Source organism: Tachysurus fulvidraco, chromosome 8 (assembly GCF_022655615.1).
Source record: "Tachysurus fulvidraco isolate hzauxx_2018 chromosome 8, HZAU_PFXX_2.0, whole genome shotgun sequence".
In the NCBI taxonomy this organism is placed as follows: domain Eukaryota; kingdom Metazoa; phylum Chordata; class Actinopteri; order Siluriformes; family Bagridae; genus Tachysurus; species Tachysurus fulvidraco.
This window is the reverse complement of record NC_062525.1, coordinates 923,880-943,879: the sequence shown is the minus strand read 5'-3', so window position 1 is coordinate 943,879 and position 20,000 is coordinate 923,880. Positions and strand designations below refer to the sequence as shown.

The window sequence follows — 20,000 nt, the reverse complement described above, 5'->3', positions numbered from 1 at the left end:
TAGAACCGTCATGGCTGCTTCACTACGAGTCTGAGGATAAAAAAACATGTGCTGATAGAAAAAAGTGTAAAATCTAAAAAAAAAAATGTAATCTAATATGGCAGTAAAAGTAAAACATAATTATACACTTGTTCATTGACGTGTGAACGTCCAGCGTGAAATGTCCAACACAGACACGGACGTTCTGGTCAGGGTGCACAAACTTTTGGCCACACACTGTGTGCATATAATAATTATTTTATAAATAAATAGAAATATAAACCTACATGGCAGCAAAAATAACGCAAAGCTTGTCCTAAAATAATTAAATAATTCAATAAATAATTACGTTCAAAGTTTCATTTTGTCCTTTACTTTCCTGCTGTTGTAATTACCCTGTTGTCATGGTAACTGATCAATCTCAATTGTTTCATTAAATCTGATCAATCTCACTAAAACCTCTGTATTTTCACTTAACACTGCAGTCCTTTCCTGCGTCACCGAGTCCTGTAATCGCTCCTGGAGTTGTTCTACAGTGACAGACATCACACTCTTACTCACCAGTACGACCTTCTCAATGTCTCTTGATGGACACCAGTGGAACATTCCGGTAGAGTCGTACCTCTTCACGTTATCATCCATCGTCTCCATCTGATCGTGGCTGGGGATCAACACAGGGTCGTGTCTGGACATTGACAAGAGTCTGAGATCAACATGTAGAACAAAACCATAATTAAGTATGATTTTTGTTAGCTAACAAAAAAAAAGGTTAAAAGTCTGACTAATTCCACCTGCTCCAAAGGACCAGTCCTGTCCACAGGCTGTAGCTGTCAGAACTTAGTAGACATTCCCCTGAGCCCAGAATTTCCAGTAATTAACTATCCTTTAGTCCAATTAACGTGACGTAATCTGATCCGAGACGTTCCATCCTGGTCCAGTCCGTGACCCTCGTCTGATTTACTCAACATCTCTGTAACTTTAGTGCTTTAGATATGGAGAACATCTCTCTCTGGGTCTCACTTGTCTCTGGCCACAACAAACTACAGTTTGTAGTTTGGCCACAACAAACCTCCCAAAGTTACTACAGCTTTTGGTGAGCAGGAATAACACTGATCCAGATGTTCAACAAGAGTTGCACAGTCATTTTAAACATAAAGGGCCTCAGATTCAATGCCTGGATAAATGACTGGATACACACGAGCTCATAGGTCATGTGTGTGATCTTCTCACCGTATAGTTTTTGGAGAGCAGTTTGGTGAAGTTCTCATTCCTCCATTGCGTGGTTTTTTCTTAGGTGACAGAGTGGACTGCTGCACCACCGGGGCGTCCATCGCTACACGGTGAACATCACAGCAGGGTGAAATCAGCAGGTGTAAAACGTGTCACACAACAATGACATACAGTAACACATCAAATTCAGCTAACATTAACTGATGTGGGAGTAAAATTATTTTCAGCAATAACAGCTTCAGGTTATTTGAGGAAACAAGTTACACAAAAACGTACATATATCGTATATATATTTATATATTTCACAAGGGGTTCAGTTCCCAGTACAGAAAACGAAACGAATACTGTCACTTTAGCACTGAATAGAGAACTCGTCTAATGAGAGACATTAACGTCGCCCTCTGCTGTATGATTACAGGTAGCTCAGGTAACACGGCGGCGGTAAATCACAGCTTTATATCGTACGCTGTCGTTTCCATAGCAACAGCTCATTCACATGGACGATGAACACCATCTCCTGTAAGGAAACGATAATTATAGAAGGAGTCTTCGCTCAGTAATCCAGTGTCCCCTCGGGGGGCGTGATGTTCTTCAGTGAGGTCACAGTGAGTCCATCACTACAGAACTGTGTGTTAGTGTGACTGGGGTTTAAAGGCACACACACACCTCTCTCAGTCTTACACAGCTGCTGGATGGGATCTGGAGTGATATCTGTACTTCACACTGACATTTTCCCAGCAGGCCCTGGGGCAGGCTGAGTGTCTGAGCCTATGAGGTTTATTCAGTGCTTTATCTCATCCTTTACTGACATGGCGACTAAAACATAACTAAGACCTAAGACTATGACGTAACACTAGGGTGTAAACGTAAAGAAAGAAACAGGACAAAGCAATAACAACAGACACAAGGCCAGTTAGAGGAAAAGAAGAAAAGGGATACTTACTCGATTTGATATATCCGTTATAGTTACTTTTAGCTGAGAAGAATGCAAAGATAATGTTACGAGAAGGAGGACAGAATATACTGCAGTGAAATGGTGTTAGTCATTAAAAGCAGGTTCGATCTAAAAATTAAACTACAGCCAGCAACTAAATGTGGTGCTAACGTCGGGCCTCATTTATCACCTTTTACTACGGTAGCAGTGAAAAGTCACGTAAAGTTTTTTACTGCTGAACTTAACTAAAAATTCCCAACATATTTACGTAATTTTCCGCTGATACATCGTCAAACCTATCCGTGTTTAGATTTAGCCACAACTCCAAAACCCATTTGAAGTAAGAAAACAACAAAGGTGAAAGAGCGCCCCCTTTATGTGGCAGGGGAAATAGTAGCTTAGTGGTTAAGATGTATGAAGGTTGAGAGTTCAAATCCCAGGACCAACAAGCTGCCACTGCTGGGTCCCTCAATTGCTCAGATGTATAATGGTGTCTGCCAAATGCCAGAAATGTAAATGCATGTGCTAAAACGTCCAGTAATGCAGCACACGCTCCTGTTAAAATGTGCCATTACTTCTATCCCAAAAAAATATATGGTTCACAGATTTTAAATGGCTTGCTTTAAAGTCATTAATATGAAACTCATTCATTCATTCATCTTCTACCGCTTATCCGAACTTCTCGGGTCACGGGGAGCCTGTGCCTATCTCAGGCGTCATCGGGCATCGAGGCAGGATACACCCTGGACGGAGTGCCAACCCATCACAGGGTACACACACACACTCTTATTCACTCACACACTCACACACTACGGACAATTTTCCAGAGATGCCAATCAACCTACCATGCATGTCTTTGGACCGGGGGAGGAAACCGGAGTACCCGGAGGAAACCCCCGAGGCACGGGGAGAACATGCAAACTCCACACACACAAGGTGGGGGCGGGAATCGAACCCCCGACCCTGGAGGTGTGAGGCGAACGTGCTAACCGCTAAGTCACCGTGACCCCATTAATAATATTATGTTGATTAAATTGGTGTAATTGTAATAAATATTTTAACTTGACTGTACTCTGTATACAACAATCACAGTAACTCATCGACATCTGAACGATCTCACCATTCTACCTTCTCGTTATATTAGTGAATCTCCTTAAATGGACATCTTCCCAACAAATTAACTTTTCATCAAAAACACATTTTTTTGTGTGTAACTGCTCCTTTACAGAAGAATCTGTTCATGTCCCGTTTGATAAATAAGGCCCAATGATGTAAAGATAATAGCAAAAGCATAACGGCTGATTAGATAACACTCTGCTCTTTGAATGAGGAAGTGAATAACTGCTTTTGTTAAAGTATGTAAATAAATAAAGCATGTTAATTCATCAGTACATCAGAATGTATAAAGTAGGATCAGTGTGTTAGACATACAAACATAAAACATGCGATTAAACAGCCAGAAGCTCGCAGCTACTAAACACCTGCACATGCCAGTGTACTAAAAGCACAGCCTCAGCGTCATGATGGACACGTTTAGGTCAGAGACGACCATGGACGGACTTACAGGAACGTAAAGCGGCCAACTTATCACTAACAGAGACGGGAGAAAGAGGCAGGGCGCACGGAGGAGTCTCCACATTACTACGTGTGCTGCGAGATGTGCACGAGCAGCCGTGCTCAGCCTCGCCGCAACATAAACAACACACTAGTCGCATTCGGCGGCTGCCTGTCATCTTGGCTGAAGTCATAGACATGCATAAAGAGAATAAGAGGAGAAGATAAATGAGGAACTTAGAAGTACAGAAAGATTCAGTATTGAGTGCTAAAGAACGTCAAATCTACAGATAAATCCATTAATGGGTCTCGAAGAACCACAGAAATGAATATTTCAGTACTGATATTTGAAGACACAATAAGAAGACAAACGTATTAAACAATAAAGAACTGAGAACCCGAAGATAAGCCCTGATGAAATATTGAAGCAGTCCTGATATCGAGTCTTAAAGATCAATAAACCTCATATTAAACCCTGAACCCTGAAGAACTACAAAGGGTCCCAATGTTGAGCCCTAAAGAAAACTACAGAACTAATGAGCCAAATATCTACAGCGACACACTATAATTTGAAACTATCACTTTGTTGTCTGTATCTAAAACAAATCCTCAGGTTTAATTAAAATTCCCATCAAATAAAAACCCTGTTAGAGAGAGGTGAGGACAGCAGGGAAAGTAAACCCAAATTCAAACATTTTCTCCTTTCCACCAATCAAGAACAGAAAAGAGTCTGGATGCAGGTCTTCCTTTTATCTTGAGGGATGATGGATGCTGCTACAGTGTTGATACAGGTCCAGACTGGGGTGTGAAAAACCTTCAGAGGGGCAGGTGCTGGTCTGTTTATTTCTTTATGGTGTTTTAGATGTGATGCAGGTGGCTCCATGTAGCCAGAATAAGAATCAGGTTTATTGGCCAAGTGTGTTGATGTTGACACACACAAGAAACTTTTCCAGCTGTTTGTGACTCTCAAAAGTACAGACGTAAATAACACTATACTATACAAGACAATGCAGACGATGTGATACAATATAGACATTATGAGTATTAAATATAAATACAGAATATATGACAGATCAGTTATGTACATAAAGTGTGAGAAGTGCATGATAGTGCAAATAACAATATTGTACAATATACAGTAGTACAGTAGTGTGTAATATATACAGATGATGTGATGACTGATGGTCCTGATAATGCAGCACTTATAGATATGAAGCAGTGAATATAATGATGGTGAGGTGTTAATCAGGGTGATTGTCTGGGGTAAGTAACTGTTCCTGTGTCTGGGAGTTTTAGTAAACAAAGTTCTGCAGCGCCTGAGAGAAGGGAGGAGCTGAAAGAGTTGGTGTCCAGGGTGTGAAGGGGCAGTGGTCACCTCCTGCCAGTATGCAGACTCATCACCATCTTGGATGAGACCGATGAGCGTAGTATCCTCTGCAAACTTCAGGAGGTTAACAGTTGGGTCACTTGAAGTGCAGTCATTAGTGTAGAGGGAGAATAGCAGTGGGGAGAGGACACATCCCTGTTGGGGAGCCAGTGCTGATTGTCCGAATGCTGGAGGTGACACCTCCTAGTCTCACCTGTTGTTTCCTGCCTGTCAGGAAGCTGGTGATCCACTGACAGATGGAAGGGGGTATAGTGATAATGAGCCTCAGGAGTTTGGAGTGGAGAATTTCCGAAATCATTGTGTTAAAGGCTGAACTGAAGTCAACAAACAAAATCCGGGCATCTGTCCCTGGCCAGTCCAGGTGTTGCAGAATGTAGTGCAGTCCGATGTGTCGTCCACTGACCTGTTTGCTTGGTTGGCAAACTGTAGGTGATCCAGCATCTGTTCTGTGACAGTCTTTAGCTGGACCAATACCAGCTGTTCAAAAGTCTACATTACAACAGATGTCAGAGCGACAGGCCTGTAGTCATTCAGTTGTATAACGTTGTATACAGTGACATCACACTCGGCTCTGTGATAACTCTATAGCCCATGGAAAGGCAAATCGGTTCATAGAAGGCTCGCCAGTGGAACCAACTTCGAACCAACACCAGCACTAGCTCTGAACCAGCACCCGGTTCTTTCTGGTGGAAAAGGGGGCAGAGGGGAGACCCTGTCTGTGCCGGGAGATTTCCTTGTCTTCTGTCTCTGAAAGAGCCGATTCACATCCTCTTCACAAATCGTGAGCACAACTTGAGTGCTGGGAGGAGATGTTAAAGTGTGTGTTGGGGATTGATCTCTTGTAGTTTGTGGTGTCTTGCAGGCCTTTAGACACTGATGCAGAATTGTTAGCTGAAAACCTGCTTTTCAGCTTTGCAGAGTATCGTCTTTTGGCTATTCTGATCTCCTTTGTCAGTATATTCCTGGCCTGCTTATACAGAGCTTTGTCCACCCCTCTGTAGGCATCTCAATTGGCATGTTAAAGTTTTTTCAGTTTGGCTGTGAACCATGACTTGTTGTTACTGTACTTGCAAAAGGTTTTGGTTGGCACACAAACGTCTTTACAAAAGCTGATGTAAGATGTCACAGTGTCAGTCAGTTCATCCAGGCTGTCAGTTCCAGCCTCAAACATACTCCAATCAGTGCAGTCAGTACAGTCTTGTAGTTCCTGCATTGCCTCACTAATCCATCTCTTCACTGTTTTTACTACAGGTTTAGTAGATTTAATTTCTGCCTGTATGTTGGAATAAGATCAACCAAGCAGTGATCAGAGTTCCCCAATGCTGCCCTGGGTACAGAGCCATATGTGTCCTTAAGAACTGTGCAGCAATGATCCAGTGTATTTTTCTCCCTTTTGGGACAATTTATATGCTGTCTGTATTTTGGAAGTTCAAGTGTTAGTTTTAGCTCTGTTAAAGTCTACAAGGATAATAAAAAAGAGAATCTGGATTATTTTGCTCCAAGCCTGATATTTGGTTTGCCAGGTTTTGCAGTGCATCACTCACGTTGGCCTACGCTGGGATGTAAACTCTGGGCAGAATGAATGAGGAGAATTCCCACAGTAAATAAAAGGGATTTTACAGTTTATAAACTGTGATTCCAGGTTTGGGCTGCAGTATTTATTCATCACTGTGACATTTGTACACCAACGTTTGTTAATGTAGAAGCAGATTCCGACGCCTTTCATTTTACCCGATAGCTCCATTACGCGATCCGCTCGGTGTAAGTGGAAGCCCGAGAGAAGTAATCCACTGTCCGGGATTGAGTGACTGAGCCAAGTTTTGGTAAAACAGAGAGCGTGAAAAGTCTTTGTTTGTTCCGTTGAGAAGAATCATTTTCTTCAGCAATGCGTGAAGGTTCGCCAGCTGAATCGATGGGAGCGCAGTTCTAAATCCAATCTCTTGCAGCTTCACTAGCGCACCGGCGCCTCCTTCATGTTCCATAGAGCATAGCTGCTCCTCCAAGTAAGACTTCCAAAAAGCTTTCCGGGTTTGTCTGGAGTGAAATTCCCGATGTTAAGCAGTTCTTATCTGGTGTAAGTTATCACGATAGGGTGACCAAACACACAGAAAGTAAACAAAAAGAACCAGAGAGAGTCGTACCGAGGCTGCCATCCATGGCACCCCACCTTGGATCTAAGGTGGGGAGAACACAGCATTGAAGAGTGAGGAAGAATTTGGGGCTATATTAGTAGTAGGAGTCTGGTATCTAAAGGGGAAATCCTTTTCTTCAAATATCTCAGCTAATGGAGGTTGGGGTCAGAGCTCAGGGTCAGCCATGATAAAGCACATCTTTATCAGAGATGGTTAAGGGCCTTGCTCAAGGGCCCAACACAGGCAGATTGTTGGTTCTGGGGCTTAAACTATGACTTTCAGTGCATCAACCCAGAGCCTAAACTGTTTAAACTGGTCTATGCTGAGGGACTGACTCAGCATTCCAGTGGCCTCTGTGGATAGAAATCATCAGATACTGCTTGTTGTAAAAGAGAAACCTGCAATGCCAGGTTCATAGGTTCAAAGGTTCATAAAGTCAGCAGACAAGGATAGTTCAGAACTATCCCAGTGTTCAGTGTTATGTTCCAGCTGACATGATTCAAGATTGTCCAGGGAGATCACAACATCTCCAGTGATGAACATCAGCTCAGCATTGCTGGGGTTTAGTTTCATCATCCCTCATAAGATCCAAGCAGAACATGAGTGAATGAGTTAATCAGCATAACAGTGGTGGAGGAACCCAGCACTAAACCTTGGGGGACACCAATGATGAGTCTGCATGAAGCAGATATGGATCCTTTCCATTTATTCCAGCTAGGACCACTCCTCTGGGTAATTCCAAGGCTTGTGAGGATGAACAGGAGAGCCTTGTGTTGCTCATATGAGGTCAAAGCGAATGAAGACAAACAAAAGCTTGGCTGATTTAGTGAAATTAAGCTTCTTATTCAAACCCACAAGGGCCATTTCTGTGGAGTGATTTTGTGTAAGAAGAGTTAATTAAACTATAAGCATACTTAACACTGGGCCCTGAGGAACTCCAGATCTTTTGAGGCCCAAATATAAGTCCTGAAGAACCACAAAACTAAAGAAAGTCCCTGAATTGAGTCATGAAGGACTACAATATATGGACAGACCCAATATTGAAAATCTCCAGAATTAAGCAGCACTATGAACAATGAAGAACTTGAGAACTAGAAAGACACCTTGGATTGAACCATGAAGAATTAAGCAAATATAGAGGAAGCTATTCCTAAAATGCAAGGGAACTACAGAAGAACCTAGTACTAGAATTAGAGGTTGCTATAGAGGAACCCAGCCTTAACTTCTGATGAACTACAGAACTATTGGGAAATCTAAAAAGGGATGAACCCTATGGACAGCTGATCTACAGAGGGAACAGATATTTGGTGTAAGCTAACATGAATGACAGAACAATTAGGGCAAAATGAGCTCGACCCATACGAGTTGGGGTTCCGTGAGCAGAGAGGCATTTTCAGAAGATGTTCAGTTGTACAGTAGCATTGAACAAACTTGAGTTCATGCATCATGCATCATGAACGTCGAGGTCATGCAAGGCTTCCAACAGCTTTTGCTTCTAAGATATAGAGAGTACAGACAACAGGACTAGAATTTATTTATAATAAATAATTATTACAACATTTTACACCCTTAGGGAGACCTTCCGATAGTAACAATGTCCAGTCTAGCGAGGGTGTAGAAAGCAGAAGATTACATGCAGTAACAGTATCAACCAGAACCATGTGCAACCTTCACAGGAGAGAAAAGAGCAAAGTTTACTCACAAAATGTCACTAACAGACACGAACCATAAGATCAAGGCATTTCCACAGCAGCATTGAAGCAGGAACATGTCAGAAATGTCAACAAATTAATGAAGAAGAATGGATTAGACTTCCTTCATGTGAGACACTTCAGATCACAACATAACAAATGATCACTGTAGTGAGCGTGGTACTGTACATGGTGGAACCTTTAAAAGTTCTACTCGTTCAAGTGCTACACGATCACAAAGGGCACACATCCTCTTTATTAACCATTACAAAAACCCACAAAGAACCTATTGTTTGTTCCCCGAAAGTGTATAAATCTGGTGGACTGAACCCTACTGTAGACATGGAAGCATCTCGGTCGTCATCGTAACTTACGTCGTTTGCATCCGCACTTCTTTATCCTTTTCGGGTCTGTGATGTCATCATGACAAGCTTTGCAGTAGTAAAGAGCTCTGAGGAGATGGAAAGACGTCAGAGCTTCAGAATAAGATTCGTATTCAGAGTTAAGTATGATGGTTAAGAATGGTTAGGAACAGTACAGTGTAAGTAACAGGTGTGAGGGTAACAAATGTGCACTGGGGCAGTTTATCACTCAAACTCTGGGCACTTTTTTATTACTATGTGTAGTGTGTACAAAAATGTAAGTGCTGCAACATCCTGCTTGGACATTAAGATATATCCTTAGTCCACTCGAGTGAGTGTGGATGAATAAATACACCTTATAATATTACATAGATTTCAACACTCGCCATCGTCTCACTGACACTTTTATATTAATTTTCCATCACACTACAATTAGTCAGCTGAGAAAAAATATATATTAGTTATATGAGGTTAAAGGTGAGGGTTTGTTTTTAAAGACGATGATCTAGGAAAACTTAAAAACCTTCAACCTGGGTGTCACTACTCAAGAAATATCTGGCAACCTAACAATAATGTGGAGCTCAGAAGATCCACAATGTACCTCTTTACTTCTTTGGCATCGCTGGCAATAAAGAAACCCAGAGTTCCTTCATGCATCTTCACATGATTGCCTGGGTTAATGAGTGTACTGCAACACACACACACACACACACACACACACACACACCATAAAAAGACACAATAGAATTAATTACACTTTATATACAGATTTATTCTCTAAATGTTAACACGAGACTCATTTTAAGGTCAGATTTTTAAAGGTAAACATCCATAAGTTTTATACAGTAGTCTGTAAAAGATTTAGCAGGTAAATTAGCGTAGCACTGACCTGCTCTCTCTCTGATCAGTTTTATACTCGATGGCTATCAGGAGGAGCTTCAGCTTCACATAACAAATCCTACATAAGAAAAAAAAAACATGTGCTGTGTACAGACCGCGGACGTGTATGGGAACAGAGCAGGAACACGTTCTGAATCGTGAAGTGGAGTAATAATAAATCTACTTACTCACACACCATGGGGAAGGATAAACCCACAAAGGCACTGGACAGGAACTCGGTGTACATTTCATTAGCTACTCCTTCCAGGTAATACTTCTGCCACGTGTCCTCTTCAATCTAAAATCATCACATCGCACACGAAGACAGAAAACTCATCAAAATGGGGTTTATTCATAATTAATGCACTCGCTCTAATACGCCAGCATTTCTAAAGTAACAGCAGATAATGTGCTAATAATAAACTGTAAATATTGCTGATATGAAGATGCAGTGCGATGTGGTGAAGGAGTCTCCAGTGTCAGTGGTGTGGAACAGTCAGAGGTGAAGCTGATATCTTCAGGACAGACGAGTTTACACTGCTTTACATTTCTCACTAATAAGCTACCGCTCTTTGCTGGTGAGGGAAGTTTCTGTAGCTGCGATAACCAAAGTGAGAATGTAACCATGAACACATGCTGCAGTAGATGAAGAGTAGCCTTGTGGTGTTCCTCAGGTGAAGAGAGATTGTAGGTGTTACCTTAATGAAAGACCTCATGGAGAAGAGATTAGCCAGCATGGTGGAGAGCCCCTGCGCTAGGCAGCTCTGAGCGATGAATCCCAGCTTCAGCTCCGCCAGACAAATCGCATCATCACCTTCCTTCCAGTTCCAGCTCGGAATGTTCAACAAGTGAGCCTGTAAACAGAAAAACACACAATCCCAAATCCAGTAAGCTCCACTTCCACCTCAACATCACTAACACGACACTGTAGTGAGTCGCAGCAGCAGGAGAAGACATTATCATGAGAACATCCTGGACTCAGACGTCTACCTTATTGTGATACTGCAGCATCTGCGTGATGACGCGGATCTTCGGGTGGTAGTTTTTTATAGATATCACTCTGATGGAAAAAAAAAAACACAAGCAGTGATGATGCATCAGTGTTGGACCTCCTGCCTCATGAGACTCCATACATCATCATCAGGAGAAATCCACACGTTTCTCAGGTTCATGAGCATGTCTCACCTCATGATGTTGGACGCGTCCTCGGCGTCGGGGTCCGCGCAGTATTTATTAGCTAAAATTAAACATGCGTCTGCTGACTCGATCTTTATAACAAATACAAACAGGAGAAATGTGAGATTTAATCACACATCATCGAAGGCTGAAGGCTTCAAACTCACATGATCATAGACAGGTTCGACTTTAGTACCTTGACTCGGGCCAGGTCATGTGGATTCAGGACGGAACCCTGGTAGAACTCTACCTGAGTGAAGTGGCGCTTGAACAAGGCTTCCAACTCAAGATTAGGGGAAATACTGCGAAAAAATAGAAAGAAAGAAAGAAACAAAAAACTACATCAACAATTTAATTAAAATTAAAAATGATTCTTTATGCATTTAGATAAAAAATGTATCTATACTTCATTCGTTCACAAGTTCTGGTGAAGTTATAAAAGTGTAAAATAGTCTGTGGCTTCTAAATAAAATTAAATTTAACAAACAAATCTTAAAAATGACTATTTAAGTGATGAAATAGACGGAATAAATGATTAAAAATAGCCTATTTGCATTGACTCCGCCCTCAGAGATCTTCAACAATCTTCTAATATTGGACATTGATGTTGATTTATTTTAGCAAATAAAGCTTTTAATTAATTGGTTTAGAAAAAAACATCTAGTATTCTAATTCATGTAAATGTATAATTTATAATATATTATTTTGAATTTACAAATTTACACAGTGTGTGATTCTTCTCTTTATAAAGGTCATTAATATGTAAATCACAGTGCGACAGACAGACAGTTTGAAGGAGTGGGCGGAGCTTAAAGCCCCGGTCCTAGTGAACATCTAGTATAAACACTGTGCACTTACTTATGGAGAAAAACAATTTCTACATTGACATCGTCCCTGTCCTTGTGAAGGAAGTCTTTGAGGAAGTTAGAAACACTTTCCAGAGTGATGTGACCACACACCACAATGTGCCTGTGAAATCAAACACACCAACAATCAGGATGAGAAACACCAGCTTCTCAGATGGAGCTCCGAGTCTGAGACTTCCTGACGGAAAAAAAATGGATTCTTCCTCCTTGAATCTGTTGACGTCATACAACATAAAAATAAAGGCTCCATGTGGACATGGTGTTTTACAAGGCTCTTAATGGTTTAGCTCCCATGTATCTAACTAGTCTTCTAACACGTTACAATCCTTCACGCTCTCTGAGATCACAAAACTCAGGACTTCTGCTAGTTCCCAGAATATCTAAGTCTACTAAAGGTGGTAGAGCGTTTTCTTATTTAGCTCCCAAACTTTGGAATAGTCTTCCTGATAGTGTTCGGGGCTCAGACACACTTTCCCAGTTTAAATGTAGATTAAAAACTCATCTCTTTAGTCAGGCATACACATAATACATCCCATAATATTGTGCTCTCTTACATCAGACCGAACTCACAATTGTTAGACTCCAGTTAGACTCTGTGACACTAAAGAGGAGATGTGAACTCTGTGTGGACTTTTACATCACTACAACATTTATCAGACTGTATATATATAATCACACCCCCAGTGTCACCCAGATGAGGATGAGGTTATATAATCACACCCCCAGTGTCACCCAGATGAGGATGAGGTTATATAATCACAACCCCAGTGTCACCCAGATGAGGATGAGGTTATATAATCACACCCCCAGTGTCACCCAGATGAGGATGAGGTTATATAATCACACCCCCAGTGTCACCCAGATGAGGATGAGGTTATATAATCACACCCCCAGTGTCACCCAGATGAGGATGAGGTTATATAATCACACCCCCAGTGTCACCCAGATGAGGATGAGGTTCCCCTTTGAGTCTGGTTCCTCTCAAGGTTCCTTCCTTTACCATCTAAGGGAGTTTTTCCTCCCCACAGTCACCTGAGTCACCTCAGACTTGTTCATTAGGGATAAATACATACACATTTATATATAACTAATATTAATCTGGGACTTTGTATTATATTAATATGAAGGGATTGTCGTCTTTGTAAAGGAGACACCAGTTTTAAGTGAGATGTTTGAGATGCCTGAACATGGCCTTCATTAACACCGCCTCAATGTGAGGATCAGATCAGGCTAACTGGAGAAATAAAGGAGTGAACTTCTCTCACTCTCTAAACACAAGAGTTTCTGAGACACATCTCTTTGCTGAAGTGTGTTTCAGGACTGGTGTCTGAGCTCTGCTGTGTTCTGTGTTATAAGAGTCTAATAAATATCTCATATTCTCTCAGAAATAAGAACTATTTTATTTTATATTTAACTATTTCTAGGATTATTAGATTTATAACAACAACAACAACAACAACACTACTACTAAAATAATAATAATAATAATAATACTAATAATACTAATAATAATAATAATAATAATAATAATAATAATACTCATCATCATTATCATCATCACTCTGCACTACTCCCTGTATTAATACTGACTTAAATCTGAGCTAGTGATGAGTTAATTCTGTACTAATCACACAACACTCTTTAACCCCAGAGTCTGATGGGTTCCTGTGTGAAAAGTTTTAAAGCATCAGTACATGTGTGAGAGTGTGTGTGAGAGTGTGTGTGTGTGTGTGTGTGTTTATGTGTGTGCATGTGTGTGTGTGTGTGTGTGTGTGTGTGTGTGTGTGTGCGTGCGTGCGTGCGTGTGTGTGTATGTGTGTTTGTGTGTGTGTGAGAGAGAGAGAGAGAGAGAGAGAGAGAGAGTGTGTGAGAGAGAGAGAGAGAGAGAGAGAGAGAGAGAGAGAGAGAGAGAGAGAGAGAGAGAGAGAGAGAAGCAACTTGTACATCAAACTCTTCCATTTACATTTAAACAGAGCATCATGTGCTTTAATCACACATTGGGGTTAATGTGATAAATTAAATAACCAAAAATCATCCACAAAAGACAAACTACAAGCAAGACATGAGACTCATCACCTATGAGTGTGAACACAAACACCACACTACAGCCACAGATTAACACAAACACTTCAGGTTCCTCTTAAAATAAAGCAGAAGCGGCAGCACAGGACACAAAAAGAGTCACAGGAACCAAAGACATTTTCTGTCTGAGGAAAGACTGTGTCCTAAACACTAAGACTGTGTACTCAACACTGTGTCCTAATCTACGACTGTGTCCTAAACACTAAGACTGTGTACTCAACACTGTGTCCTAATCTACGACTGTGTCCTAAACACTAAGACTATTTACTAACCACTAAGACTGTGTCCTATACACTGTGTCATAATCTACGACTGTGTCCTAAACACTAACACTGTGTACTAAACACTATGTCCTAACTATGAGACTGTGTCCTAAACTACAAGATTGTGTCCTAAACACTGTGTCCTATTCTATAAGACAGTGTCCTAAACACTGTGTCCTATTCTATAAGACAGTGTCCTATTCTATAAGACTGTGTCCTAATCTATAAGACTGTGTCCTAAACACTAAGAATGTGTCCTGAACTATAAGACCATGTACTAAACATTAAGACTGTGTACTTAACACTGTGTCCTAACTATAAGACTGTGTCCTAAACTACAAGACTGCGTCCTAAACACTGCGTCCTGGTCTATAAGACTGTGTCCGAAACAATAAAAATGTGTGCTAAACACCAAGACTGTGTCCTAAACCCTAAGACTGTGTCCTAAACTATAAGACGGTGCCCTAATCTACAAGACTGTGTCCTAAACTTTAAGACTGTGTCCGGAACTTTACGACTGTGTCCGAAACTTTACGACTGTGTCCTAAACACCAAGACTGTGTACTAAAAACTAAGACTGTGTCCTAATTTATAAGAGTGTGTCCTAAACACTAAGACTGCTGTGTCCTAAACACTAAGACTGCTGTGTCCTAAACACCAAGACTGTGTCCTAAAAACTATAAGACTGTGTCCTAAACACTAAGACTGTGTCCTAAATGATAAGAATATAGGACTGGGACCTAAGGTCTTTCACAGGTCTTTTAGAAGTCTTGAGTTGGGGTTAGGTGTGACTTACTTTCTGCCTCGAGTTGAATTATACGTCCCACCGTATTTCTGTCGATTAAGGATGAGAGCAGCGATTTCTGGCACGTAGCGAGCGAACATGGCCTACATGCACAAGACAAAAAATAAAAGACAAAGGGCGCATGCAGGCGGGAACTGAACCACAACACACAGTACTTACTTTCTCCCATTTACTGCACTATAGGAACCGCCATATTTCTTACGGTTTCCTATTAATTCTATGATTTCAGGCACGTAGCTGGCAAACATGGCCTGAGGAGAGGACAGGAGACAGAGCAGGAGACTGAACAACAGGTGAAGGACGAAAGAAGGAGGTCTTTCATAGGAAAAGATTAAAGACAGATTAAAATATTTATGTAAAGATATTTCAGGAAAAGTTGAAGCAATGGAATGTTCTGGATTTCACCGAAATGCATTCAATCAGCCAAAAACTGTCACGATTTTATTTTGCTCTGAAATTTATCCGAGTTAAAAAACTTTAAGCCACGCCTCGAGTCTGACGCCAGGCGATGAGACTAATCATGACATCAGGAAACTAATTTATTCATTACTTTGTTAGCATCATTAGCATCTTAGCTCCAGTGCTAAAGTGAAGCAAACACCAAACACGTTCTGGCTGAACGACAACATCTGGAGTGAAGCGAACATTTCATTTTGTGTTCAAATTAAAATAAAATCTGTGTCAAACTTGGGGTTAGGAGCAGAAACTGAAAGAAGACGAGAAGAAAAAAAAAGTCTTTAAAGCCATGTTTAATCCAACAAACAGAGACTGGACAGAGAGACAGAGAGAGAGAGACAGAGTTTCTGGGATAGTTCTTGCTTTACCAGTCCACCGAGGATGAAGAAGACCATGAAGAGGCGCCCCAGCGTGGTTTTAGCGCACACGTCTCCATATCCCACGGTGGACATCGTCACCATCAGTAAATACACACACTCCCAGTAGGACAGTTGCTGGAAGTTCTGAAAGTTTTCCCACGGATCGCCTGAATTTTCCACCTGAAACATAAACACACGTCACAAATGGACTGATATTTATCCTTTAATGTGAGAACACCATGAAGAAACAATCACAGCTTTAGTTCTTTTCCACAAAAGACACAATATTATTTCCTCCCGTTTGTGTCCTGTTCATGTCGATGACTGAACGTCTTCCTCGTGTCTCACTCCACAGCGGTGTTAATATGAAGCTCACATAAAAGTACACACTCAGGAATTTGTCGAGTTTCACTATCTCTGTTTTTTTCTCTACAGCACTAGAGGTCAAATATTCATAGAAAAACAAAAGAACTATTATTTTTTTAATAAATAAATCCACGTACCAGGTGGATGAAGCCTGCAGCCGTTAGCCATGTGCTAATAAAGATGGAGCACAAGTTCACCAACTTTATAGAGTTGCTGGAAAAATAAAAAAAATAAAAAGTCACTGAACATTTAATCATAGATTCATCACCTGACTGACGTTACTCTGACAGAAAGGTAGGAATGTTCCTCTGTGTTCCTCATCATCAAATCTGAACTGTGAAAAGAAAGAAAGAAAGAAAGAAAGAAAGAAAGAAAGAAAGAAAGAAAGAAAGAAAGAAAGAAAGAAAGAAAGAAAGAAAGAAAGAAAGAAAGAAAGAATAAGAATAAGAGAGATGTGATACATACCTGGTTTTTAAGATGTTTAGAAACTGTAATATTTCAGAGAACTGAATCAACCGTAAGGCTCTTAGAAACCTCAGACCTGAGAAACAAGAAGAACAGAAGAGGAGAGGAAGAACACGGTGAGATACACACACACACACACACACACACACACACACACACACACACACACACACACACACACACACACACGCATGCACACAGTATACATACACACACAGTATACATACACACACACACACACACACACGCATGCACACAGTATACATATACACACACACACACACGCACACAGTATACACACACACACACATGCATGCACACAGTATACACACACACACACACACACGCATGCACACAGTATACATACACACACAGTATACATACACACACACACACACACACACATGCACACAGTATACATATACACACACACACACACACACACACGCACACAGTATACACACACACACACATGCATGCACACAGTATACACACACACACACACACACACACACGCATGCACACAGTATACATACACACACACAGTATACATACACACACACACGCATGCACACAGTATACATACACACACACAGTATACATACACACACACACGCATGCACACAGTATACATACACACACACACACACACACGCACACAGTATATACACACACACACATGCATGCACACAGTATACATACACACACACGCACACACACACGCACACACACACACATGCATGCACACAGTACACACACACACACACACACACACATACAGTATACATACACTCAGACAGTATACATACACTCAGACAGTATACATGGATACACACACTGTATACATGGAAACAGAAACACACACACAGCATACATACAGACACATACAGTATACACACACAAACATTATACATACACAAACAGTAACCACACACACACTCACATACAGAATACATACTGTACACTCACACAGTATACATGGACACACACTGTATACATACAGACACACACACACACACACAGTATACATATACACACACACAGAGTATACACACAAACAGTATACATACACACACGCACACAGAGTATACATACATACACTCATGTACAGTATACTTCCACACACACAGTATACATGGATACACACATAGTATACAGTACATACAGACACACACACACACACACAATATACATATCACAGTATACACACACACAGTATACATACAGACACACACATAAACAGTATACATATTGTAGTGGACATTTTAAATATCATGAGTGTTTATATGTGCTTTCGTAGTAAATTCTGTGAGTTCCTGCCATAAACATTCCATGTGCTAAAAGGATGGGAACTTTAGGGGAGTGTGGGTGCATGTGCTCCATAAGATCTGACCTTGCTGAGGTGACTGGAAGGTCACATAAACACATGCACACACATACCAACACACACAGTATACATGCACACAAAGAATACACACACACGCACACAGTATACATACACACATAAAGTATACAGACACACACACAGTATACAGTACATACACACACACACACACAGTATACACACACACACACACACACACACACACACACACACACACACACACACACACACACACTTTACATACACACATACAGCATTAACACAAAATGGTGAGTTCAGATGAGTGTGTTAAAGCAGAACCCTGGTGTGATCTGTCCCTCAGTGAGGTTTTTCAGTAAAGAGGAACACAGCCATCATGCTCAAGTCTGAGAACATCTCCCTGAGCTCTCCATCTGACACTCGAAAGTGACAAAGTGATTCGATTCTGACTCCTCGACTCACCAGCAGGAAGTGAATCATGTTCTCCACACTCAAGGGGTTTGTAATGTCTACATGCTCAGTAAAGTTTCGTTAACTTTTCTTTAAAAAAGGTTCGTTGAAGAATTTCTGAAGATGTTTTCTGGTTTGTTTAAATTAGGATAAGTGTGAAATCAAACCAAACCAAATGAATCAAAAAGAATCACTTTCACTCTGACTCACAGTCTATTCAATCTAATCAACAGTTAAAGCACTGTTTGGTCAGAGTGATTCGGTTCCACGTCTTACCCCAGTACACTAGAACACGGAAGCAGGAGGAGAGTGTGTGATACACCCCGTCTCTCTGGGTTTCCTCTCGGTCCAGGCAGTGGGTGTGGCCCAGCTTCACACGGTATCCGTTCTGAAACAGATCACCACAGGACTTCTTGCGTCTTCGAGTGTGATGAACTGCCTCAGAGTGCGTGTCTCCGTCCGGCCCCCGATACACCAACATCTTTGTCGGGATCATCATGGATAATGAAGAGTGAAATATTAAAGCTAGACGAGCAGTAGGTCAGGATAGGAACGTCACAGCACCGAGTCAGACTTCACTCCCAGCTTCTGGTCCTTTGTCATCTGATGATTCTGATCCTAACAACAGGTTATGATCTGTCACGCTGTCTTTCCTTGGAATTACAGCATAATCTCAACACCTTTGTATATTTTGTTTGAAATCTTCTTCATGGTGGACTTTCCAGAATATTCCCAAAAACTTTAAACTTAAAGCAGAACTTTAACCTGATCCCTGTGGTGCAGACCTTATCTTCTCATCTTCCCAAATATTCCAGTGTGAATCGGGATTGATTTTCAGGAAGCCGTTGGAGTTGTATTCCAGATTTGTGCAGCGTGTTTCTGTTCCTGAGCAGCAAGACCTCCACACTCAGATTGTGTGAACGATGTTCAGAAATCTGAGTCAGATCTGAGTCTCATGGGTTGATTCCTGAAGCCGTGACTCGAATCGTCCTCTAATCAGGTGGTATGTTTAAGCAATTTCAGGGCTTTAGAAACTTCCCAAACATGAAATGCCCACAGAGCAAAGTGCATCTCGGTGTCGTGCAGGAAACAAAACAGTCTGCACTAAAATCCAGACGTTTAACAGCAGCAGTTTTCACCCTGAACCTAGTGACGGATTTCAGGAAAATTTCACATTCTGACAGAGTGAGAGGCATAAATA

At 41.2% G+C, this 20,000-nt stretch overlaps 1 protein-coding gene across 15 annotated transcripts in view; it reads right to left on the bottom strand.

Moving 5' to 3' along the window:
- The window catches only part of LOC113634796 (calcium-activated potassium channel subunit alpha-1-like), an 82,669-nt gene that overhangs the window by 16,142 nt on the left and 46,527 nt on the right, over positions 1–20,000 (bottom strand). For 6 of the 15 annotated variants that reach the window (XR_007143666.1, XM_047817133.1, XM_047817129.1 and 3 more), the window contains exons 7-25: positions 16,987–17,062; positions 16,659–16,734; positions 16,165–16,335; positions 15,500–15,591; positions 12,183–12,293; positions 11,521–11,626; positions 11,334–11,416; positions 11,139–11,208; positions 10,847–11,002; positions 10,337–10,446; positions 10,159–10,227; positions 9,871–9,957; positions 9,282–9,358; positions 8,919–8,927; positions 3,708–3,881; positions 2,153–2,185; positions 1,210–1,312; positions 541–682; positions 1–30 (exon numbers count right to left, since the gene is read on the bottom strand). The exon at positions 1–30 is cut by the window's left edge and continues 195 nt beyond it. Coding sequence is in view for 14 of the 15 variants with exons in the window: in XM_047817133.1 (XP_047673089.1) it covers positions 1–30; positions 541–682; positions 1,210–1,312; positions 2,153–2,185; positions 3,708–3,881; positions 8,919–8,927; positions 9,282–9,358; positions 9,871–9,957; positions 10,159–10,227; positions 10,337–10,446; positions 10,847–11,002; positions 11,139–11,208; positions 11,334–11,416; positions 11,521–11,626; positions 12,183–12,293; positions 15,500–15,591; positions 16,165–16,335; positions 16,659–16,734; positions 16,987–17,062 (1,775 nt within the window). In the remaining variant the exon portion in view is untranslated. Of the gene's footprint in view, positions 31–540; positions 683–1,209; positions 1,313–2,152; positions 2,186–3,707; positions 3,882–8,918; positions 8,928–9,281; positions 9,359–9,870; positions 9,958–10,158; positions 10,228–10,336; positions 10,447–10,846; positions 11,003–11,138; positions 11,209–11,333; positions 11,417–11,520; positions 11,627–12,182; positions 12,294–15,331; positions 15,424–15,499; positions 15,592–16,164; positions 16,336–16,658; positions 16,735–16,986; positions 17,063–20,000 lie in introns of all 15 variants that reach the window. The other 9 variants (XM_047817134.1, XM_047817132.1, XM_047817139.1 and 6 more) reach the window with 8 other exon arrangements.